Source organism: Sycon ciliatum, chromosome 1 (assembly GCF_964019385.1).
Source record: "Sycon ciliatum chromosome 1, ocSycCili1.1, whole genome shotgun sequence".
Taxonomy (NCBI): domain Eukaryota; kingdom Metazoa; phylum Porifera; class Calcarea; order Leucosolenida; family Sycettidae; genus Sycon; species Sycon ciliatum.
In genome coordinates, this window is record NC_088643.1 from 12,349,703 (window position 1) to 12,374,787 (window position 25,085).

The following is a 25,085-nucleotide window of genomic DNA, read 5'->3' on the forward strand; positions in this document are numbered from 1 at the left end:
AGTGTGTGTGTGTGTGTGTGTGTGTGTGTGTGTGTGTCCATTGTTCTTATCACCTGACGATGGCCAAGTGCCGAAACGTTGTAAAATAACGGAACTTGTTCGGATGTGCAGCGCTATGGGAATGGTGTGTCCACTCAAATTCCTTTCCATGTATTATCGGTGTTGTGCAATTCCATTTTTATTTGTTTCTTGACATGTAGTTGTGTGTAGTTGTGTGTTCATGTGTCATCTGTGCCTTCTGTATTTTGCTGCTTTCGCAACAGACAATCCGTTTGACCTGACAAGGTTTGTGTGTGACATTCAACCATGGTTGAACAAAGTTGACGCAGATCTACTGCGACGGATGGTGATCAAGAAACATCTCATAACTGACAGCGCATCAATAGAGAGACTAAAGAGAATTCAGTCCCGGGATGGTTTATCTGATCATAATGAGGCGCTCATCCAGTTGCTCAGAGCTGGTGGCCTAACGACTTATCGTGATCTCTGTGTTGTCATTGAGGATCTTGGGTATGTGGACAAGAGCAAGGAAATGCTCTCCATTTTGGGCCACACAGGTATGTTGTTGCTATACTTTTACTGCAATGTGTTCAACTTTGGTGGTGTTTAATGGACAGTTGAGAGTTTTCTCTTCGACGTACATACTATGTTAGTTTTTGGAAATAACCCAGTAATGACTGAGTTCCGATCGATTGAAATTTTGAAAATTTTCAATCCCAGGGGATCGAAAGTTGTACAGTCCGTACACAAAGGGTTAAATGGGGCCCCGCGTGAGATCTCTTTGGCCTGACTTCGAGCCCGCCCGCTTCTATCTGATCCCGTGGCCAGTACTCCCTTGTCGATGCTATTTTAGGTAGCTGAGGTCATTGCCTTTCCATTGATGCCACATATGCCATGCTTGAACAAAAAAGGTGGAGTCGCGGTTCACTACACTACACTGCACTACACTACACTACACTACACTACACTACACTACCCTACACTACACTACACTACACTACACTACACTACACTACACTACACTTCACTACACTACACTGCACTACACTACACTACACTGCACTACACTACACTACACTACACTACACTACACTACACTGCACTGCACTGCACTACACTACACTGCACTACACTACACTGCACTACACTACACTACACTACACTGCACTGCACTACACTACACTACACTACACTACACTACACTACACTACACTACACTGCACTGCACTGCACTACACTACTCTACACTGCACTACACTACACTACACTACACTACACTGCACTACACTACACTACACTACACTGCACTGCACTGCACTGCACTACACTACACTACACTGCACTGCACTACACTACACTACACTGCACTACACTGCACTGCACTGCACTGCAATGCACTACACTACACTGCACTACACTACACTACACTACACTACACTCACTGCACTGCACTGCAATGCACTGCACTGCACTACACTACACTACACTACACTGCAATGCACTACACTACACTACACTGCACTACACTACACTACACTACACTACACTACACTACACTACACTACACTACGCTACACTGCCCTGCACTGCACTGCACTACCCTGCACTACACTGCACTACACTACACTACACTACACTACACTACACTGCACTACACTGCACTACACTACACTACACTACACTACGCTACACTGCACTGCACTGCACTGCACTACACTGCACTACACTGCACTGCACTGCACTGCACTACACTACACTACACTGCACTACACTACACTACACTACACTGTCGGAATTATTGTACATTGCAGTCTCCTCGGACCCAAACCAGCCAATTCAGTGCTCAGAGAACTGCAGGCTCAGAACTGAAGAACTGCAGGCTCAGATATAATTATATTACATATATCCCAAAATTTCCCTGCAAAAGAGTTTCACTCTGCTGTTGAATGACGGTTTTTACTTGTTCGGGGTCTGATTGTGTAAGCAGTGTCTACTGTATAAGTACAAATTTTCGTTCACGAAATCTTTCGTTATATCACTCCACCAGCAGGCTTGTTACGTACTAAATTTCGTTTCTGAGGTCTGTCACCCCTAACGTTTAGAAATAACTTAAGTTAGCCCCTGCACCCGTCAACATGCAAGCACCTCCAAGTGCACCCGCATGCCCAGCTTGGGCACTCGTGCACTCATGCAGACAGACACAAGCGCACACATGCACGCACACGCCACTGGTGTACCCATGCTCTGACACGCAAACACCCGCACAACGTACCGCTCACAATGGCATGCACAAACATACAATAGACACATTGGGTTGGGGGTTGCCATGATTTCTTTTGGACAATTCAAATATTCAAGAATATGCTCTTTGATAATAATTGATTGAGTAAAGATGCATGACTGAAACTAGCATCTGCCCGCCAAGGGCGCACAAATGGCCACCGCGGCCCGCCGCCAGCTAAACTAGAATACTGCCCACCGAGGGCACCCGAATGGCTAAACTAGCCTACTGCCCACCGAGGGCGCGCAAATGGTCGCCGAGGCCAGCAAACCGCCCGCCGAGGGCTAAACTAGCATACTGCCCACCGAGGGCGCACACATGGCCGCCGAGGCCAGCAAACCGCCCGCCGAGGGGTAAACTAGTAAACTGCCCACCGAGGGCGCTCAAATGGCCGCCGCGGCCAGCAAACCGCCCGTCGAGAGCTAAACCAGCAGACCACCCATCGAGGGTACGCAAATTGCCACCGAGGCAAGCAAACTGCCCACCGTGGGCCGATATCATCTTGCCCGCCGAGAGCACGCAAACGGCCACCGAGGCCAGCCAATCGCCCACCGAGGGCTCACACGACTGCCTGGCATCGGGCGTCACAACATACAGACATAATAGGAGGCCCGTTTGCCCCAAAAAGATAGTAGTCCTAGAAACCATGGCATCCCGTTCCCCGCAACCCGCAACGAGCTAGCTTTGTGACCACGGCTGCAGGTGCAGCGAATTCCTCACAATAATACCGCGCCCGTGCAGGCATACACACCCTAGTTATCATGGCGAGCGCTGCTCAATAACTTACAAGCTAGGCATCCCGGCTGCATGCCACACGTAACGTTCGCATGCAGAGCTTCTCCAGCGGCCCGCCCGCTTTACTTGCCATTCACTTGCCCCACGGAGCCATGAGTGAAGCGCCACCGATACGCATGGAGTGAGAGCTGACCTCGTTCGTCCTCAGGGCTTGCCGCAGAATCTTGGTCATTTCCTCCCTGGTCAGAAACCGGCCAGACGCAAACACAAACACTGGCTCCGTCGCCTCTCTCTGACCCGCAAGGACCAGATAGGCGGTCAGGGCACGCACAGGGCAGAAGTCGTCGCGCGTCTCGCGCGGCTGTACTTGGCCGCAGTCACCCAGCTGGGCTGTCTTCGTCAACCGCAAGCGGACGATTGCCGATGACGCCTGGACGCTGATCTGCTGCCAGGTTAGCGTGCGCGTTCTATCGACTCTTGTTGCATGCGGTGCCAGGAACTCACTCGCCCGCAGGAGGCCGTGGAACGCTGTCAAGACACTGGCCCAGATCATTGCGCGGTCCGACTCGCTGTAGTTGGACCGGAGTAGGAAATGCTGTAAGTCGACCAGATCTTGCCCAGTGAGACCTCTCCGCGTCGTGGTTGCGGACCCTGCCTCCTCTCAAGGCCCTTGAGAACTGCAGAAAGACGGACGGACTGCATACAAGTCACAGGAACACGCTTGCACAGCAAATGATACCGTACCGCTGACAAATACACACGCACAGTCGCCACACACCTCGTACGGGACAGCTCGGTAGCAAATAATACGATATCCTCCTTAGAGGGTGCAAGGGGATTGACATATGTTTAACGCAATAATCATTGAAGGTTTCAATGCCAGTGGAGAACGTTCTCGCTGAGCGTTCCGACACTGAACCTGGTACAAGGGCATCAGCCTCGAGGCCTAGAGCAACACGGTCAGGCAGGGGCATGGCACTGGCGAAGCAGCCGCCGTTGGTGCCAGTTGACGGAAGCGGGTCAGCTGCAAGCGAGAAAGAGCATCAGCAATGCCGTTATTAGTGCCAGCAATATGGCAGATATACAATATGAAATTGTGCCTAGCGGCAACAGCTAACATAAAGCGGATCAACACCATGGCCTGCTTGTTCTTACATGAACCATTCTTCCAAGCTCTAACTACCGCCTCGTTATCGCAATGAAACAGCAGCTTCTTCCCTGCCCAGCACGGACCCCAAATGCAGCAAGCTAGGGCAATGGGAACCATTTCTCTAACCATAATAACGCTTAGCTGAGGAGATTCAAACTCCTCCGGCCACTTCCCAAAAACCAGTCGCCCTGGAAGTAGCCCCGTAGCCCTCGCCAGAGGCATCTGTGAACAACTGGAGGTCAGGAGAACGGGACCAGGCCTGGTCGAGGAAGAAGGACTTCCCATTCCAGTCGGCCGCAAAGCGATGCCACCAGGCGATGTCGAGGCGCGCTTCCTCGTCGATCGGGATCTGGGCAGACATGGAGGAAGCCGTTGTGCTGAGGTCAATGAGGCGCCGAATGAACGTGCGGCCCGGGGGACCACCTTGGCGGCGAAGGACAGCGTGCCTATGAGGGACAGGAGCTCACGCTTGAGGCAGTCGGTGCGCTGGAGCCAAGTTGCCAGAGCTGTGTGGAGGGCGAACAACTTGTCCTGAGGAAGCCGAGTCGCCTGCTCCACACTGTCAACTTCGATCCCCAGCACAGTCATCACAGTCGTTGGAGGGACGACCTTGTCCTGGTCGGTAGCCACTGGAACGCCCAAGTTCTCAAACACGGTTAGCAGCGTCGCTTGTGGAATGGCTGCGGTAGATGACGATGGAGAGGGGCTAGGCGGGGCGACGCCGATATAGTCGTCCAGATAATGCTCGAGGTCGGCCAGGGAATAGTTGTGCTGGAGTATCCAACATAGCGCATCTGCCAGCAGGTTGAAGAGAGCCGGGGAAGACCGCAGCCTGAATGGCAGGACCTTGTCGAAATAATACTGCCCGTCCCACACCATGCCTAGGAGGGGCCAATCGTGTGGGTGGACGGGGATGTTGCGGAACGCGTGGCGGATATCCACCTTGTACATTAGCGCGCCCTTCCCGTGACGGATCACGTGCCCCACGGCGACGTCGACAGTAATGTACTCGAGGCTGTACAGGTCTTCGGGAATGCAATCGTTGGTACTAGCGCCGGCCGGCGCGGATAGATGCACTATCAGGCGGTGGCCACCTGACTTCTTCGGAATGACACCGATGCCAGCCGAACGGAAGTTGGCGAACGGCGGTTGCCGAAACGGACCGGCCGTGTGACCAAGCTGAACCTCTTTAGTGAGGTAAGCTGAAACAATCTCAGGGGAAACAAATGCCGAAGCAAGATTCTCACAAAGCAAAGAATGACGGGGACCGTCATAGCCAACTCTAAAACCATAGCGCAAACCATCTAACAAATGGGCAACAAATGCAGGATCAGGGTGTGCGAGCAATTCAATTTCCAATGCCTGCAGAACAATTGGAGTGTGAGGGGTGTGCGTGGGTAAGGCAGGGTGTGTATGTGCGTGCGAATCAGACACGGATGCATTAAAAACAACAGGAGTGTGAGGTGTGTGCGTGGATAAAGCAGGATACGGACTAGCCGGGGTCTCACTGGCCGGCGAGAGCCCCGCACCGGGTGGCGACGTGGTCGGGAGCTCCGCAGGAGCTGCAGACGTGGCGATACCTACAGTTCCGAAAATTACACCGGCCCTTGTGCAGCTCGCACGCTGGCTGGGTCGTGCCGGGCTTGCACTGGTCCCGGGAGGTGCAGGTGTTGGCGCCGCGGTGTGTCCGAGACGCTTGCAGAGCGGGCAGAGAACGAGCGCCTGGCCTGTGAAACAGCGGGTGTACAGGTCCTGATCCACCACATCCCACTGCATGCCAGGGCTGTGGGCGAGTTTCCGACGGAACTCCTCGTCATATTGGCACACCGCCGCCCACCTATATCGTTTCGCCGCTTGAATGATACGAAGCTGATACGTGATCAGCGACACCGCCCTTGCGGGTTGGGTGTCGCAGATCAGTGCGCAATACACCGACCATGCCTCCAGCCAAACGGACGGGCTCTCCAGCTTGCGGCGGGATGGCAGGGACGGGGAGAGCACTAGCTGGCCGCTATCCTCTGACACCCGGACTCGCTTTGCGGCTGGCTCGTCCGCGAGGGGGGTGAGGAACAACGCAAGCTCCACATATTCCCCGCGCAGCACCTTGTCGTACGTACTACGGGGCACGTGGTCAGTCACCCCATTACGGGACCCGGCATTGACAGCACTAGGGTTACACACAAAATCATTGTACGGAAGACTGCTAGAGATATTCACACTTGGAGTAGGCACACGAGAGCTATGGATAGTCACACTACTAGGGGGAGACAGCCCGTCGACGACAGTCGACGCAGCCACAGGGGTAGGGGAGCTAGCACTAGTAGGCACACGTGTGGAACTACTACTACACACACCCGTACCTGTAGGAAACGACTCCTCCACCTGCACCCGAGGATCGGCAGTGTTGGCAGGGGCAGCCAGGCGGGACGGGCGGCGTGTCGACTCCGTCTGACCCAAGGCTGCAGGGGTGACGGCTCTAACAGCCGCCTGGAACGATGTGGCGATCAAGGCCTGGAGGGTTGCCATTTGGCCAGGAGAACACCCAGGTGCCGGAGTGGGCGTTGCCGGGGGAGCAGGGGGTGCTGCAGCAGCAGGAGGAGCTCGAGCAGCCATGCTGCGGGTGGGGGGGAGCAGGGGGTGCTGCAACAGCAAGAGGAGCTCGCGCAGCCATGCTGCGGGTCACGACACGTCGGGTGCTCATCTCAGCAAGTAACGGAGAAGAGGGGAAACCTCGGAAGGAAGAAAAAACTTTGACTTGCAAAAAACTTTGACTTGACACAGAAACTGCAACTGCAAAGAACGCTCCTTCGCACAAAGACAGCTCAGCAAAACACGTCTCCAAATAATTAGACGCCGGATCCACGATTGTCCATAAAATTTTGCCAGGCCACACGCGGCGCACGCGGCTTAATCACGAGGTGGTCACGTGACACGCACTCGCAGCACTCCACCACCACTAGCATGCGTGTGCATATGGGCTAACTAGGCTTTGCTGCGCAAAGCCCACATTTTGGTACAAACTTTAGTTATTTCGTGCCCCCTAACGAATATAGCGAAAGTTAATTCCAAACAAAAATTTGTACTTATACAGTATCTGTTTCTTCTGTTGTTTTTGTTGCAAACAGATGGAGTCACTCCAGAACACCTTTTTGAACTGGAAAGAGCAAAAAGAGATGCTGCAAGGCGTGGTGACACAACAAGCGTCCGCTTCTTGCACATTGCAATTCTTGGAGCTGCACGTTGTGGAAAGACAAGCTTGCTGAAGACCATACTGGGTGAAGAGCATGACTCCGGTGAGAAGAGCACGCTTGGAATGAAAACTTCATTCGCCGTCACAACAATTGAAAATGGCCAATTCATAGTATGCAGTGATGTTATTGAAGCGCTGCGGCAGCTGTACGTAACAACGATACTGAAGGACGAACAAAGCGACTCTAAAAGACTGCAAGAAACAGATCACTCCACTCCTCCACACGGTGATGCCGCAAGGTCACAAGAAGTTACGTTTGGCGGAGCTGCACCAATTCTTCCTGGAAATCCTTCACGGCAAATCCTCATCAGTGAGCCTTCAGTAGGAGGAGAAGACTTCGTGCAACGTGCAATAGAAGCCATCCGTTCTTCAGACATGGTGAAGTACATCAAGGAAGCTGCTGCCAAACCTGACTTCACCGTGATCACATTTCAAGACCTCGCTGGTCAGCAGATCTACCAGTCTGTACAGCCACTGCTCATAATGAAGAACACCGCATTCATAGTGGCGTACAATGCATCAAAGAATTTGGAGGCGGAGATCGATGAGAAAGAGCTTGAAGAAATGCAGATGGCTCAATCACCAATCCTGCGTGCGACTTTGCCAAGTGATGCTACCCACATTGATCAAGTATTCTCATGGCTCGACATGCCACTCTTCCATAGCAAATCTGATCACACAGACGAGACATCAGGAGATGTGTTCATGGTCGGTTGTCATGGAGATGTCTATGACGAAGAGAAGGTCAAGGAAACCCTGCCAGATCCGAAAGTGTTGCTTCACAATAGGATCAAGGAATCGCGGTACAAGCGACTGGTATCTAATCAAAAGTCACACTTCCTAGTCAACAACACCAAGTCCAAGTCAGGTGACGATGATGGTGCCAAGGCCCTGAAGAAGGCCATTGCTGATCGCTGTGAAGACAGCAGGCTCAACATTCCTGTGACATGGCTGCGCTTTTGCATGGCCATTGAGCTGTTGAAGACAACCATCCAGCTACCATGGCTGGACTTAAAAAGTGTTCAAGGCATTGCTGAAGACCTGGATGCCATCGGGAGACACGATGATGAAGGGATGAAGGAACTGCTGAAGTATGGCCACGAGTCCGGTCATTTGGCATACTTCCCCACTCGTGAACTCAAACACCTCGTTATTCTGGACAAGCAATTTGTCCTGGATTGTGTGACTGCCCTGGCATACGTCGACTTGGAGGACAGCTGCGATGCCATGTCGCCGTCTGAGTACGATGAAGAACGCTATGGCAAGGGCTTCATATCTGAAGCTTTGGCCAGGTTTGCCTTCAACCAATTTGCCAAAAAAGCAGAGAAGACAGCACATTGGAAACTGCTTCAGGACCATCAAGATGAATGGGACAGTGCATTCCATATTCTCCAAGAGCTGTCAGTCCTAGTTATCACTCAGCGCACTGTTGGCAATGGACAACAGAAGCAAGAGTTCATTATGCCAGCAGTAGTACCGAACGAAGCACTAGAAGAAGCCAGATCTGCTGATCTGTCACCGCCAGCATACATATGTCTTGAGATGACAGGGGAAGAAGGACACCAAATCCCGTTTCCTGTCTTTCTTTACTGGCAGTGTGTGGTTGAGATGCTCAAGGAGTCGCCGAACCGCACCGATTGTAGTGTATCTTTCAATGGAGTGCGGCTTTACTGGGTCAAGGATGGTTGGCAGTGGTTACGGCTTAGCTATGCCCGGTTCGGTCTAAGGGTTTGTCTGGAGCGGAGCTCAGAGGCACAGGATTGTGCCAGCACAGGCCAGCCAGCGCTAGCACTGCTGAAGTCAACTGTTCAGAATGTGCTAAGCGAATGGTCGGGAAAGGGCAAGCTGCAGGCAAGCGTTGTGAAGGTTCTTCCATGCCCAACCGACTGTAAGCACCCTTCTGGCGTGAAATGCTTGGAGCATGGGAGAAAGTCCTGCAACAACAGCTGCCCACATGCTCTCCACAACGTGACTGTGGGTTTGGTGCCTGTTTGCCGTCTTCCTCGCCCTCCAGTGACACAGATGATACGCCAAGCAGCAAAGTTTTGGCTCGGCCTTGAGCAGGTATGTGTTTATGTCGGTTTGCGTGTGTGTTTGTCACTATGTGTGTGTGTGTATGTGTGTGTGTTCACGCGTGCAAGCATGCGTGTGTGTGTGCATGCGAATGCGGTGCATGTGTGTGTGTGAATGCGAGCGTTCGTGCATGGTGCATACATGCGTACGTGTGTGCGTGTGTGGTGCATGTGTGTGTGCATGCGAGCGTGCATGCATGGTGCATACATGCGTACGTGTGTGCGTGCATGGTGCATGTGTGTGTGCATGCGAGCGTGCGTGCATGGTGCATACATGCGTACGTGTGTGCGTGCGTAATGCATGCTGAATTTCAGGGTCCATACTTTCTATTCAATGTATAAAAACCGTATTTTCCGGAGTATACGCCTCACCGGAGTATAAGCCGCACCCAGATATTATGTCACGAAATATCGACATCTATTCTGTATTCGGTCTATAAGCCGCATCCCTCATTTGCTGCGTGAACAGTTCTTTTCATTGCCGACGACTTTGGGGTTTTTTCGCCAACCCTGCGTTCACCAAAGTGGAATTTACGGCCAGCAGCACGATAGCCTAAGTAACCGGTGTACTTATGCTAAGGCATCCATGTAGTTTAAGATACTCTGTACTCTTCATTTTGTATTTCCCGCTTCTTTGCCATAATGATTATTCAGAACCCATTTGGGATAGAAGAGCGCATGCTCCAGTGTCATGTAACTCCGTCCTATCATAAAGCTTAGCCAGAGCAGCTAACACTTGGCTAAAATGTCCTTTCCCGAGGCACCCTCATGGGACAGGTTTCATAGCTTGATAATAGGATGGAGCTATATGACACAGAAATGAAGTATACGAATAAGAAAAAATGAAGGCAAGAACCACTGGAGCATGCGCTCTTCTATCCCTGATGGGTTCTGAATAATCGTTATGGCAAAGAAGTGGGAAATACAACATGGTGAGTACCGTATTTCTCCGATTATAAGTCGCACCTTTTTACACTAAAATTCAGGGTAAAAAAAGGGAGTGCGACTTACAATCGAGCACGACTTACTACTGAAGTGAATATATCCAAACGATATCGCTCAAACCTAAAAATGGGGGTGCGACTTATAATCGAGTGCAACCTATAATCGGGGAAATACGGTACGGAGTATCTTATACTGCATGGATGTCTTAGCAAAAGTCTTGTCCTAAGTACACCCATTAGACCTACTTGCTTTGCAGATTCACTGACTCTGAGCTTGAAGAGAGTCTCATAGCCGCTACGTTTGGACACTGCTATGATTCAGCTTTGAACAGCAGATGAAACTGAAAAGGAACGACCATGAGCAAGAGAGAAAGTGACTTGTATCAAAATGTCCGGCCATTGATCCAATGTGCGATATCCGTACGCATGCACCCAGTTGTGTCGCCATATATGGTCGTCACAGTGCACTGTTGTTTTTGAGAACGTGTGCATGTAAAATAAAATAGATTACTGAAAAAATGTCCAGTTACGCAGCCTACCGCACGCTACTTTGTGCACAGTCCGGTTGACCATCCTACATGTAGGCCATGGGAAAAGTATGTTCGGCTCTCGAGCACGTGCGCACTGATGTTTGGCGGCACACCAGAAGCTGTATTATTATTTCTGTACAGCATGTAAGGCTGGGTTGTAGCGTGTTCAGAACAGAATGCCACATCACTGTGACTGTTAACTGCGTTCAGATCGTATGCAATCACCGCACTGCTTACCGCTGTGCGCATGTCTCCCGCTGAGCTATGAGGAGTGAAGCCTAGCCTAGTGTAGCCTAGCGTAGCTGCGCGAAACACGACTGCAATGTGTATTGTGTCCTGTCATGTCTACTGCATGCAGTCCGAGGCTGCAGTCTAGCTGTGTGTAGCAGGATCTGGGAATGAAACATCAACCGGTCGATGTTGCATTGAGAAACATTCCTCCGTGTGATATAAAAATCCACCCGCTCTCACTGATTTTCACATGCTGATGTTAACCTTAAATTAAAGCGGTACCAACTTTTCTTGGGTGAATTATGAGTGTTTAGAACGAGGTCTGTCTCGTTGTCCAGGAAACGACCAACCAGCGACATTCCCGCCAAGGGCTTTATCAGAGTTTAAAGCCCGCTCAATCATAATTTTACTACTCTTGATGACGCGTCGAGGGCCTTGGATTAGTTTAAAGCCCGCTGAAGATACTCTAAACGGGTGCGTACAACTCCTGTATTTATACTAGTACGTTGCAGATAATGAACTCTGCATAAAATGTACGGTGTACTACTAAAAGCTACGCATTTGAGAAGTGTGTACGGTTTTTGCCTCCCGTATTCTTTCATCTATACGATTTTCCTTTGTCAACAGCGGGCGGAAACCTATAAAACCGAAGATCAAAGTCATTAGAGGTATCGGCAAGGGGCTCTCAAAGCCCCTAAATAGCTCCACAAGCTATGAATAAGAATGAAGCTCGCAATAAGAGCCCAGCATTTCATTTGCTTCCCTTCTACTTTTAGTAGTCCTCAGTGGTGCTGAGTTACCATAACTTACCGGAAGAAAATATTCTTTCATACCACACCAAGTCTCTCTGCACACAAACCACAAAACTACCCAATAATTATAATGGTACAAAAGCATAATGGAAGCGAGATAATGCATGTAACCTCGTTCTAAAATAGTTAGTGCATGGCAGGGAGGGTCTTATGGCTTGTTTGTGCCCTTCAGGGTAGCCCTCGGGCCTACGGCCCTCAGGCTAACCTGTCGGGCACTAACAAGCCATAAGGCCCTCCCTGCCATGCACTAACCTATAATTAAAGTTCGGTGGACATGTATACTCCAGAAAATGCAGTTCCTGTTGAACAATGAGCTACTTCTGGCTAGGATAACTCTTGTGTAATTACTGGTGCTGGTGAAGCCTATATCAGATCCACTCAACTCTAATTCAGCCACTTGGTCTGCACATGTTACACACACTACAGTGCATTCATCCGAAATACTAGTAGCCGCCAGCTTGCTACTGCTCAGTCGCTGAGAATGCGTTGGAAACCTGCTCAACGTCACACCGTGGCTTGTGGTGCGTCACATGCCTTCCTCCCTCTCAACGCTCGACCACCCATCGGAGGCAGACGCCTGCTACTCCAGTCTGAGGCAGGTCATGGCAAAGGTACACGAGAAGATGCACGATGAGAATGAACTCAGCACGCCCGGCATGCGCACGTCCTACGCAACTACAAGCATCTCTGATGACTGTCGATTCATCGAATGCCCAGACATGCCAGATGCTCTGAGTCGACTCTAGGTCCTCACCATGATGTGCAAACCATCCACTTCGAATCATCCCCAAGACAAAGAGACAACACAAGATGACAGAGAGAGAGCCCCAGCAGGAGAGGATCCTGTGGCTGGGACCCATGCAGGACCTATGGAGGACAGCAGTAGCAGCAGCAGCAGCAGCGACGGGCCAGCAATGCGCGAGGAAATACCACAAGACCATCACAGGATTTCTCAACGCAGACCGGGTAAAGTACATCTCTGACCGGGCCAACACGCCCGACTATACCGTCATCACATTCCGCGACCTTGGAGGGCAGCAAGTCTACCAATCCGTGCAGCCCCTCTTCATGGCCAAAAACACAACCTTTATTGCCACATACAACTCTTCTCTGGACCTTCTAGAGACCCTTCCCAAGCTCGATAAATTTCAGTTCAGCCAGGAAGAATGTATCGAGCGGGCCACTCTACCGGCCAATGCGACTCGCCTAGACCAGCTGCTAAGCTGGCTCGACATGCTGCTGCTGAATGCGAAAGCTGACAGCAGCACAGATCAGAGTGCTGCAGATGATGTGTTTGTAGTGGGGTGTCAGAGTGACATGTGGAAGAAAACCGATTTGCCTGATCCTTGTAAACTACTTCGAAAGAATATCGAAGGTTCGCCGTATAAGAACCTTGTCTGGACCGAAACATCGTACTTCAAAATCGACAGCACCAGATCCACTGGAAGTGCAGCACAAGCAGATGAGCTGCAGCGATTGAGAGAGGCCATCATCGACCGCTGCCGGAAGAGCCAACGTAACATCCCTGTTCCATGGCTCCGATTCTGCATAACCATACACACGCTCAAGCAGGAGGTCACGTGGCCTTGGATTTCCTTCAAGGAGGCAAAGTTCATAGCGAAGCAAGTCAAGGCTGTTCCACATGACTGCAGTGACCAGCAAATACAGCTGCTGCTGAAGTACTGTCACGAAGCAGGCCACCTGGCGTACTTCCCAACTTTCAAGCTGAAAGACACGGTCATCCTGGAGCCCCAGTTCATCCTGGACTGTGTCAATGCCTTTGTCTACATGAAGCTTGACCGAGACATCACAAGGCACGAAGAGCAGCGCTATAAGTCTGGGTTCATGACGGAGTCCCTGGCACGCAAAGCTCTCAACAAGATGTTCGAGGGTCAGTCTTACTGCGACCATGCTAAGGCGTGGCAAGCAGTCAGAGCAAGCAGTGATGGGTTCAAGCTCATTTTTGAAATCCTAGAATGGCTCTCAGTCCTGGCAATTGTGCAGGATGAGCACGAGTTTATTGTACCTGCAATCGTCCGGGACATGGGCACGGACCCCCAGCTGCCTTGTTCCTGTGCCTACGTGTCCTTTAAGCACGTAGACAGCGATGAGTTGATGCACTTTCCCGTGTTCGTGTACTGGCAATGCGTGGTGGAGGTGCTGCTGAAGTCACACAATCGCTCGGCTGCCATGCTGTCACGGTGCAGCGTTCGCCTTTGCTGGAACGATTGTCCATGGCTGCACCTGCACTATACACGCTACGGCTTACAAGTGTACGTCCACTGCGTGGGCCGACCCGGCGGCAGCGGATAGTCTACGCTGGATTAAGTCCGGGCAATCGTGCTCACAGTGCTACAGAAGTGGGGCCTGCAGGTCGAAGTGATCAGCACATTGCCATGCCCCTGCGGAGAAACATCGGGCGAGGAGTGTTTACAGCATGGCTTATCTACCTGCTGCGCACCAAGCTGTGCGCACGCCTTGGACGCTTCCACCCTAGTGGCTGAATACTACCCACTGTGTACACGTTCAAAGAAGCGGGATATACAGATGATCCGTGAGCAGGCCATGTTCTGGCTGGGTCTTGACCAGGTGAGAGACTTGACCTGATTGAATTCCCGCAGCTATGCAAAAGACGTTACGTTAGAAGCGCCTGCCGCTAGCTTTACAGCGGCGGATCCAGAGTTCAGCTGAGGGGAGGGCGCGGGTAATATCCATGACAGGGAACCCATGCGGTACATGTATTTTGTACACATTACGACATAGCGGCTATTTTACGTCTCAGGCTTACCGTAATTCCGTGCGTATAAACCCACGGGCACATCCGGATATAAGCCCACCTCCGTTTATAAGCCCATAGGCTTATAAACAGACACAAATGCAACTCGCGTGTCAACAATATTTTTTCACAATGTGGACTCTTCCTACCAAGGTACAGCAGGTCAGTGCAGTTTACCAGTAGAGTATGGTAGACCCACTATGAGCACGGACTTGTACTTTTTCGTGAACCTTCAAAATTCGAATATTGGCCCATGGGCTAAAAAACGAACATGTTTTACTGGATATTTTATCCCCAAACTGGCTTATATGCGCGGAACTACGGTAGCGGTTATGTCTATTTTAGCACATGCACTCACTCCCACTTTTTCAACCACTTCATTGCATTGAGGACTCTGGCTGTAGAGGAACATCGCCGTACTACATTGAACTGTGTAAAGATAGTGCTTCAAAGCTCAAGACATGCTGAGATGGAGAACAATAATGCTGCGTAGCAGTGCCACCAGCCACATCATTCGTGACAGTCACAACGTCGTCATCTGCGATAGTTTCAACAGCTAAACGCTCCTGACTCGCATCACTACTACTGACAGTCCCACCATCGTCGTCAGAATCTACTTCAGATTCCATTTGGGGAAGATCAGAGTCTGAGCAGACCTCAATCTCAGGACTCTCTCTCTCTCTCTCTCTCTTTCTCTCTCTCTCCACACTATACTTTTCGCTATATACTTTTTCAATCTTTTTTTGTTTCTCTTCTTCTCCCGATTTTCTGATGCGTGAAGTAGGCGCGGATGCCGAGACCATTGGTCGGCAGAGCCTGCAGCACCCCATCACCACCGCTGCGTTGCATTTGCAGCCCCATTCAGTCAATGTCTTGTTAGTCTGTTGTTTTGTCATTTCCTGCTTCTTTCTTCTTTTACGAATTGGGTGCGTGGTTTCAAGTAAATAAAAAAATAAAAAAACCTTCGCTGTGGTCCGAATTCTCCTCCAAAGACGGATCGCTTGACTGAGCAGCTGACGAAGCGCAAGTTCGCTTCGCGAAAAATCCGTGGAGAGTTTGTTGGCTCCCTGGCCGCTTGGGCGGGCGGTGCGCCATCCCCTTCACCGACTTAGCTATACAAGTTCGTCAACTGAAAACTAATTTCAAAACTAATAGTCAAACAACTACTCCGTGTTCAGAAGAACTTTCTTATCTGACACTAGAAACTACTTGTCACAGTATGACTGTGACTTGCGCAACTGCCCACGAAAAAAAAGAAAATCGAAATATTTGAGGGGAGGGCGCGCGCCCACTGCGCCCTCCCCTAGATCCGCCTCTGCTTTAGTTCATATGTTTTTGTGGGGGGGGGGGGGGGGGGGCACGAACAAGAGACAAGTTCCACCAGGCCTTGTTGTAATTCTGTGTTATTTCTGTTTAGGAGGAGAGTTCTTCACACACAAAGTTGCACCATTTCTCTATTTTCTTAAAACTTGCCACGTATTCCCGTCATGTGGATGAGGAGATAACCATTTTGAGCCTACTCTGACTTCGGCGATTATGGCTTGTGCGTGTGCGTGTTTGCATGCATGTGTGCTTTTGCTCGTGTGTGTTTACATGTATTTGTGTGTGCGTGTGTGTGTGCGTGCACGGGTGTGGGTGGGCATGTGCGGGTGTGTGCGGGTGTGTGTGTGTGTGCGTGAGTGCGGGTGTGTGCGTGTGGGCGTGGGCATGTGCTTGCGTGTACTTGGTCTCTTGCAATACCTGCAGGATGCACATGGAAGGCTGTTTGAGCCGAGATCGACCTCTCTTCCTTCAGGTTAGTTGGATGCACAATTCAAACAGATCTGCTACTTCCAAATGATGTTTTGCATGATGTCCGCATTCGTGTGAACCTTTAGTCGCAAGGAAACCGTACGCTGTTCTATTTTCGTTTTGTGGTAGCTATTCCCGTTCGGGTATTGAACACTGCATGAGCACAGGACCATATCTGCTGTGGATAGAATGTAAAATGTGAGCCTCTTCTCACCGCAAGCTGGTGTTTGATCCCAACCAACACTGCAGTTCTGACTCTGTTTTGGGCTCTGGACGACTGACATTACATTGTCATAGAATTGCTATGGGGTCGCTGTCATATTTTGTCGTCCTGAAGCGAACATGAAGCGAACATCGTTCGTGGCAGAGGAGGAGGAGGGTGCGAGGTCGAAAAATCATAACTTGCTCTACAATGCACTACGTGTACATGCACTTGATTTGTGGTGTCCAGCATTGCAAACTGTGTTCATTTTGGAGGAGTGATGGGTCCGTCCGAGTACGAAATGAACCATGTTTGTTTCAGTGGCGACAATAAACTTCTGCAACAAACCGTGTGTGCGTGCCCACCTGTGTGTGTACATGTATACGTTGCATCTGCATGTGTGTGTGTGTGTGTGTGTGTGTGTGTGTGTGTGTGTGTGTGTGTGTGTGTGTGTGTGTGTGTGTGTGTGTGTGTGTGTGTGTGTGTGTGTGTGTGTGTGTGTGTGTGTGTGTGTGTGTGTGTGTGGTACCTTCAACATGCCTGTATACTGTCTTGCAACAACGTTGTGCAAAGACATTCTGAGATCTTGCTGCCAATGGCACATGTGTTGCATGTGGCCAGTGTTTCCTATGTGTTCGCTGATGCGTCTGATGGCCTTTGCACCTTCTTTATGTGTTCTCTTTTTGATTCTGTTGCAGTGCAAGATTCAAGTGAAGCTAGTTCTCCCACTCCTGCAACCGATGGTGCTTCGCTTTGCGATTTTAGGTTAGTATTTTTGTTGTGTGGTTAAACTTACTCTAGTTGGAGTTCCGGGCCGGCACATAATCAGCTCTCGCCCTTCCGATTGCAGCTTTCATAGCTCAGGATTCTGTGACATTGGCCGAAACAAATGGCAGCCTACAACATTATGCAGGCTTGCAGTGCATATACTGTAAACCGTGAAATTATTGCGATGGTCTAATTTCTGCGAAATTCACGACCGCGTGGAAATCGCGAAATTTAGACAGCGCGAAAAGGAGATCCATGAACGGTTTAGCAAGAATGCCACAGTAGCACATTCTGCAATCGCAAAATTAAAACCTCGCAAACCTGTCCAGATTCTGAAAACGCGAACTAAAAACGCCGCGAAAATTTCACGCTTTACAGTAGCAGTAGTCATGTGATTAAACATTGGCCATAGCATTCGTTTGTTGGCTCCTTGAAATATACTCTTGTCAATAAATTCAGTCTCTATTAAAGTTGTAAGTATACATTCTAGTTTGTGAGCTATAAAAATGTCTACTTATAAGTTCAGTGATAACATTGGCTTCCATGCGTTTCCCCTTTATTCAACCTGTGTGCACATGCTGCAGGTGGAAGACACTGGCACAGATCAAAGATTGGGTAGACTTCGAGTCTGTACTCCAGAACTTTGTCGCAGGCGAGGAAAGAAGTGAGCTGAACTTTAAAACTGATGTAGTTCATGTCAATGGCCATTGCTACTATTATTATTGTAAGCTTAACCAAGCAGGCTTGGCTAGCCTTCGCAAAAGCCGAACAAAGTAAAGGAATGAGGAACGAGCCGAGCCAAAAAGGCTCACAACACATGCCAGTGCAAAAAAGGAAAAATAATGATAGTTCAAAACTTGAAAGGACTTCTTGCATGTGATTTTGTTGTATTTTGAGACAGTCGGATTGTGTTAGTGTTACTAGTTTATCGTTAGCTTACTACAAGTAGTTTGTTGTTGTCAAAGGAGAAAATGGAATTTTGAGTTCTGTACACTATTTCACGTCACATTGTAACGGAGCGTGACTTCAACTGCACAATGGCCCAACCCCAACCAGGCCGAGAAACCAGGGATGCAAATAAAATGTTATTGCAAGAGTTGAAGTAACATGAAGAAGAAGGAAAGAACAGACCAGCGAAACTACGTCCTGCACAGACCATCTCCGATCGGGAACTTACCCAGGTCGCCGGAAACATGAAACAGTCACAAAGCAAGCCGTGCGCAGCAAGTAGATTTACCATGCATGTACTGTTGTGATAGGACTACATTTGTAGGAGGAACGAGCTGCAGAATTATATGCATATAGCAAGTAGTAGCATGAAGCGAAGCACCAGCATGGCATGAGAGTCAGAAACTGCAGTTGACACCTATTGTAGCCATAGATGTATCAGGAAGCATGCATACTCTCAGGTGCAAGGCACATTAGCTATTTTTAAGGGGACGGCACACCTATACAACAGAAACAGAATGAAAGCACACCAACAAGGCACAGATGCAGCTCCTGAAGCGGTGGGAGGCGAGTAGATCAGCTCGCCAGCAAGTGGTCAAAGACCGATAATCCCATTCACTGCATTAACTGTGGGTCGTAGCACGGCTGGAAAAAATCCTTCCATAACCAGGACTTTAACCTGGTACCCTCTGTTTCTCAAATATGGTCTTAGACCATCCCACTATGCCTGCCTGAAATCAAGAAAAGTGGCTGTTGAAATGTTGATTTTTACTGAAATTACAAATTTTGGGCCAAACTTGGGGGTACGGCGTAGCCCGGATTGCTAAAATTTCTGGAAGAACCAGAAATAATGAACTTATCTTTGAATATAATTATCTTAAAAATAGTAGCGAAAGCTTCCGGAATTTTTTCCATCCCCATTGCGTTTGGAATGTACACGTCTACACGACCATGAAAATCATTAAATGTGCCTCATCCAACCCTGTCCTAATACATTTTGTCATGTTTGCGTTGCCTTTTATCCCTTTTTTCTTGAAGGAAATCTTGGTAGAGCTGCAGTGATCTTGGTTGATGACGCGATGAGGAACGTCTACGGTGCTGAACTAAACCGATTCCATGAAGCGAATGCTGGCGTAATCCGTGGGGAAGGGAGAGGCATGGATAACCTATTCTGCATCATTCTGTACCTCATCAACAAGAGGCAGGGAATGACCATCAACGAACTGTATGGAATGCTGGCTAAACATGCAGAAAGCCATCGTGGCGATATCTGGAAGGCCCTCTCGTAAGTGTGCAGAGAAGGCCTGTGCTGTTAGTGGTGAACACGTATGCTCTTGTATCTAGGCAGTCATAGCATCGCAGGGAAGATACAAGAGCATTGCGCCCAGCATGATGTGCTTCTGAGCATCAGATTTGAAAGTCCTACATGCTCCTTGGTCTATGCAACGCGCAACCACAATCTTGCCCATCACCAGCTGACCTTAGCGGCAGCCAAGACCAGTGGCAGTGGTAGAATATGTGAGCGTGTACAGCATTGGCCCTGCCCCTCAGAGCAAGTGAAAAGGACAGGCTGAGAGCGAAACACACCTTATTTCATATTCCACTCTGTACATCTCTGCACTCACGCTGCGATTTCACTCACTTCCCAACGGCATTATCAGCTCACTCACCCTTACCGAGAAGTCGCCACCTAACTTGTATTGATTTTATCGATGGTGCTGGGAACAAGGTTGGCCAGAGAGTGCATTCCCTAGTGGACAGATTAAAGTTATTCGAGTCAATGAGCCAAAAGCTGCTGCTCACCCTTCTTCATATTGATCATCGATAAAGTCGTTGCAGATCGTTTGTCCCCGAAGAACTGACTGTGGATATCCAGTGATTTGACCCCAGCATTGGTTTCTGGTTTTGTTTTCTAACAGGGAAGCTGCATACAATGATTGAGCAAGCACTGCGTTGGGAAAGGAACAGGTAAAAGGCAATGCTATCAACTACCAGTGCACCTAGGAATCCAATCTGTACTTACTCCCTTCTATTCCCGTGCTGTCTCCTGCCCTTTCACCATTGTAGGGAAGTGAAGACTTTGTCTCTTTTGCGTTGCAGCCTATAGCCTATGGGCTTGTAACAAGAACGTAGTGTTATGTTCCGAAGTTACTTTTGCAGTTAGTCTGTAAGGCACAGTAGCTATATATGAGTGTACTGTATCAAAAACTGTTCTGATATGACCAGTTCCCATGACACCACATGGCTTTCTCTGACAAGCCACGCTTGATCTGATTCGGTGCACGGTGGCGACTTTCCCGTGATTGTCTTGCCACCAGGTTTCAGCAATACACCACTGTGGCACACAGAGAAGAAACCTAACACGGGTTACATGTACTGAAGTAGCATGGCGACACTATACACTCAATGGACATAACTAAAAATATATGTTTTCTGATGGCCTACCTAACAGCCTAACTGTGAGTCTAAGCTACTTCTGTTTGCTGAGGTTAGGTTTCTTTGTGGTAATCTAGTGCTTTGTTTTGATTTTCTCTCCAGGGAATCTGAGCAGTGGACATGATGGTTGACTCACCAAAGATTAGTCAGTCAATCGCATTGCTCAGCTGCTGCAATTGCAGTTACGGTATTCTCGTTGTCTGCTGTTATAATGTTATGTTCATCTATTTATCATTTATTTATACCGATCTATCCAGTTGCATTGAAAGCCCATGAAGAAGGAGCCATTTCCCCGAACCCGCGATGGCTGGCTGGCATGTGTTTCTTTTGCTGTCCAAGACCGAGGCTGTTATTGCAACTTTCACAGTCAATCATCAAACAAGAATACTTGAAACTGCTGTTCTGCAGCTGCCATAGCACTGACAGTAGTCACTGCATTTGTCTCAGTTGCATGGCAAACCTATTGCCAACCCGAACATTTACGTACAGGCGCACTTGATTCTTTGATTCTTGCCCATGAGAATGACTCAGGCTACATATGAACCTTTCATCTTTCAGTGCAACACCTTTGACTATTCGAGAGCGGCAATTAAAAATGCAGGAGCGGAACGAGGTGTCACTTTTCCTACACAAAAGATATTATCTCTGATACGCAAACCTGTACAATGACAATAATATCAATGCGGCATCGATATGCCGTGTTCATTTTTCTATATTCTTGGACTAGTATTTTCAATTATCTTGTGTCCTTCGTGGACATTTGGCTTCATATTGTGTGTGTGTGTGTGTGCGCGCGCGCGCGTGTTTGTGTGTGTGTGCATGTGTGTGTATGCATGTGCATGTGTGTGTGTGCGTGTGTATGCATATATGTATGCCCATGCATGTATGTATTAGTAAGAAGAAATCACATGGAAACGAGTTATGAAGCAACTATCCACGACTGTAACAAGGTAATAAGCAGTCAGAAAGTGCGATAACAGGGCACAAAACTGACATGTTACTGTGACATTCAACGACCTGAGATCTAGCCCTCACACACATCCAGTGCGCGAACCAACAGCCTTCCAGCATGGAAGGTCCAAGGTTATGGTAAGACCAATGAGGGGAAAGTGAGCGCAGCGAAAATGTCCATAAGCTAAGTCCCATGGCACCAAAGAATGCCGACTGTTACAGGACCATGACGGGACCAGTTAATAACATTACAATGCGGTCTAACTACAATCGAAGCAGCAAAGCAACACACCACCCAAGTTACTTGGGTGGGTCAGCAATATCAGAGATAAAGAAAGGGGTAAGCTTTGTGAATTTTTTTAAATTGTTGCTATGCTGTGACATAGCACTTTCAAGCCCTATTCTAATGCTCACAACCCCAAATCGTGCCAATACAGGCTATAGGTTTCGGCACACTCGCACTTGGCATTTGCCAACTGCAAGAACCGGCCGCTGCCTGGGCTCCCCTCTGTATAAATCTCTCCATTCCATCAATGTTATGTGATATTCAATCACCAGCTTTATTTTTAAGCAAAATATATCAACCCTGCTGCTGCATTCAATCTGCTCATGCACGAGCCACGCTCACCCGTACTTCTAGTTTGATCACTGCTAGCCTTGAAATTTCTGCATCATACTAATCTCACTATATTATCTCTTATGCGCTACAGGCCATCGTGAGAATAAAGATTGGAAACTACAACTGCTCCCAATGTTATCTATCCTTCTCCGTTCTTGGTATCTGCTATCCGTAGCCATGACCACCACTGATACATGGCTGATTATCTCTGCTGTGAAAGCTGTCCTCCGTGCTCAGTTTCTGATCCATTATGCCGCCAGTGATAACATGTCTTCCAGCTTGACATTTGGCTACCTTGCTTCCATCATCATCACTTCATTGTGGGGAAGTTGCTGGAACGGGTCTGGATGGTGAGCGATGATAAACTCTTTGTACGGCAAGCTGGCTATCATGATGCTGCCTTTGTACGGCTGCCAGGTTAGGTTGGAGATATCCGCCGTTCCCTTCACCAACACCGTCGTTACCAGTTCATTCCAGTGAGCATGTGTACATATCATTGTACGCGTAACAGCAATCAGCAGTTTTTGATTGATCATAAAAATCATGCTCTGCACTGTCCTCACAGACGTCCAGTGAGTCATGCTACCCAGAATGCAGTTCCAGTGGTGCTCATTGATCCGTGTGTCCCACCAATCAAGATCTTCATGGCTCTACAGTCTTTGTATCGTGTAGGTTGGGTTCAGCGCTGAGCGTTCTTTTGACACTTGAAACACAGTTGCGCTTTCCAACGGAGAGAGTCGTCAGCCACTGGCTATGCAACTCTGTTGTTGTTTTGCTGTGTTGTACGGGCGGAGCACAAAGACACAGTTGGTTCTTTGCAGCAAGCCTCTACTTGTTAAGTGTGTGACTGTGGCCGCCATTGCATGCCTTTTTTCATAGCTGGCACGTTCCTCAAGAGGCTTCTGCTCCTGGACTATACTTTCTGCTTTCACTCACTGTAATAGTCGCGGACAACCCTGGCCACGTCACCGGCCACAAAGCTCGCTAGAAGTGGTCACTCGTCCCCTGTCCGAAATTTCCAGTCCACTGTCGTATACGCTTGGACGATACAGGTGCCGAAGGGAGCTGCACGGATACCGTAGAGCAACCAGACACTTGCGCTATTGTAACGTTAGGCAACGATTTAGATCAGTTGACCATCTAGTCACGCATCGCATTTCCATTTGACGTTTGAATGGATGTTCAAATAATATCCAACAGCCTCAATCCTCCAGTCTCAGGTCTGTGGTCATCGAAATCATGAGGATCAACACCTGTTTTTCTATAACTGTCTGGCTTAATTCAATCTTTGACCATTATCACTGCCATTGTAGGACCAACCGTTTACTCGATTCATAAATCATCATTATTTTTAGATTCTCGGATCAGTCCTTGGCTTTGCCGATTGGCCAAGGAACCGAAAACGACAAAAAAATACCGGGTTCAGGTCTTTCTTCATGCACGCATGCGCCATGGCAACCACGACCGGAGAGTCGGAGACCCCAGGCCCAGCCCATCCCCAGGCCACCTGCCCAACATCGGCCAAAGCCTCTGCAGACTGCAGTACTGAAGTACCGCACCGTTGACATTGTCATCTCCTTCGGATTATTTTTTCTAGTGCTGATAGTGAAGAGCGTAGATCTGTGCGAGCTTGATTCTGAACATTCCAAGCGTTATTTTCGAAAGAGTTGTTTGCCTTCATCAAGTTAGTTCGCTCTGTACCTGAGCCACAACTGATGAACGGCTTGTACTTGAAAGTACGACGTGTTATTGCTTGAGAAAAGACAACTCTTTGATCCTAAGAAGTTATGCAGTAACTTGATGTCGATCGTGATCAGTCCGCAGTGCGAGTGAACTGTGGTCACGCGGACAGGCAGGAGTGTGAACAATGGCAGACAGGGTGCGCTATAACATAGCCTTCTTACTTTCCAATCTAGATGCATCCGTGATCTTGGAACTCTTGCTGGAGGATGATGTGCTGGACGTTGATGAATATAAAACTGCCTCCAGCAAGGAGAACGTGAAGTCTGATCTGACAAAGTACGTGGTGAGGTTAATGCTAACGAAAACGGAGGAACAGGTGGATTCGTTCCTGAAGCGGATTCAACACAGCCAACCCGATGTTGCTAAACATGTTGCCAACACTATGGCAAAGCGACGCGATGCAACTGCCAGTGGGGGAGCTGACCATCCGACGAAGCCAATGTCGGCAGATCGTGAGTCAACACGTGGCTCATCCTCCGGTAAGTGTTTACATAGAAAATGATCCATAATGATTTACACACATAATGACACACACATTGTGTAAGAGAAATCAGAGTAGATCTAGCGTGTAGAGGGGACGGCTCGATACCGGGACGTTTTGACAGCCAAATTTGTATAGACCCAAACCGATCATCAGCGTTGATTTTTCACTCGAAATATGTTTGTGGAAGGAAACTGGCATGTTGAAGTTTGCTCTGGGGCCAGAGTCAATCGAACTGAGCCACTACTTTGTGTTGACCCATTGCCTCCAAGTTGCCCAATTTTTCGCTTCAAAAAAGTTCAAATCAGAGGTGGCTCCAAACCGGACACGTTTTAGAGTGCACGTCAAATTCACTCTGGGTCTGA

At 49.1% G+C, this 25,085-nt stretch overlaps 1 protein-coding gene across 1 annotated transcript in view; it reads left to right on the top strand.

Annotated features, from left to right (window-relative positions):
• The window catches only part of LOC135813640 (uncharacterized), a 29,898-nt gene extending 8,233 nt beyond the window's left edge, over positions 1–21,665 (top strand). Inside the window, exons 2-9 of the mRNA XM_065326702.1 lie at positions 264–557; positions 7,292–9,480; positions 16,528–16,576; positions 17,473–17,539; positions 18,127–18,206; positions 19,529–19,775; positions 20,410–20,458; positions 21,029–21,665. Coding sequence (XP_065182774.1) covers positions 264–557; positions 7,292–9,480; positions 16,528–16,576; positions 17,473–17,539; positions 18,127–18,206; positions 19,529–19,775; positions 20,410–20,431 — 2,948 coding nt within the window. The 3' untranslated portion in view covers positions 20,432–20,458; positions 21,029–21,665. The remainder of the gene's footprint in view (positions 1–263; positions 558–7,291; positions 9,481–16,527; positions 16,577–17,472; positions 17,540–18,126; positions 18,207–19,528; positions 19,776–20,409; positions 20,459–21,028) is intronic.
• Positions 21,666–25,085: the final 3,420 nt, after the last annotated feature.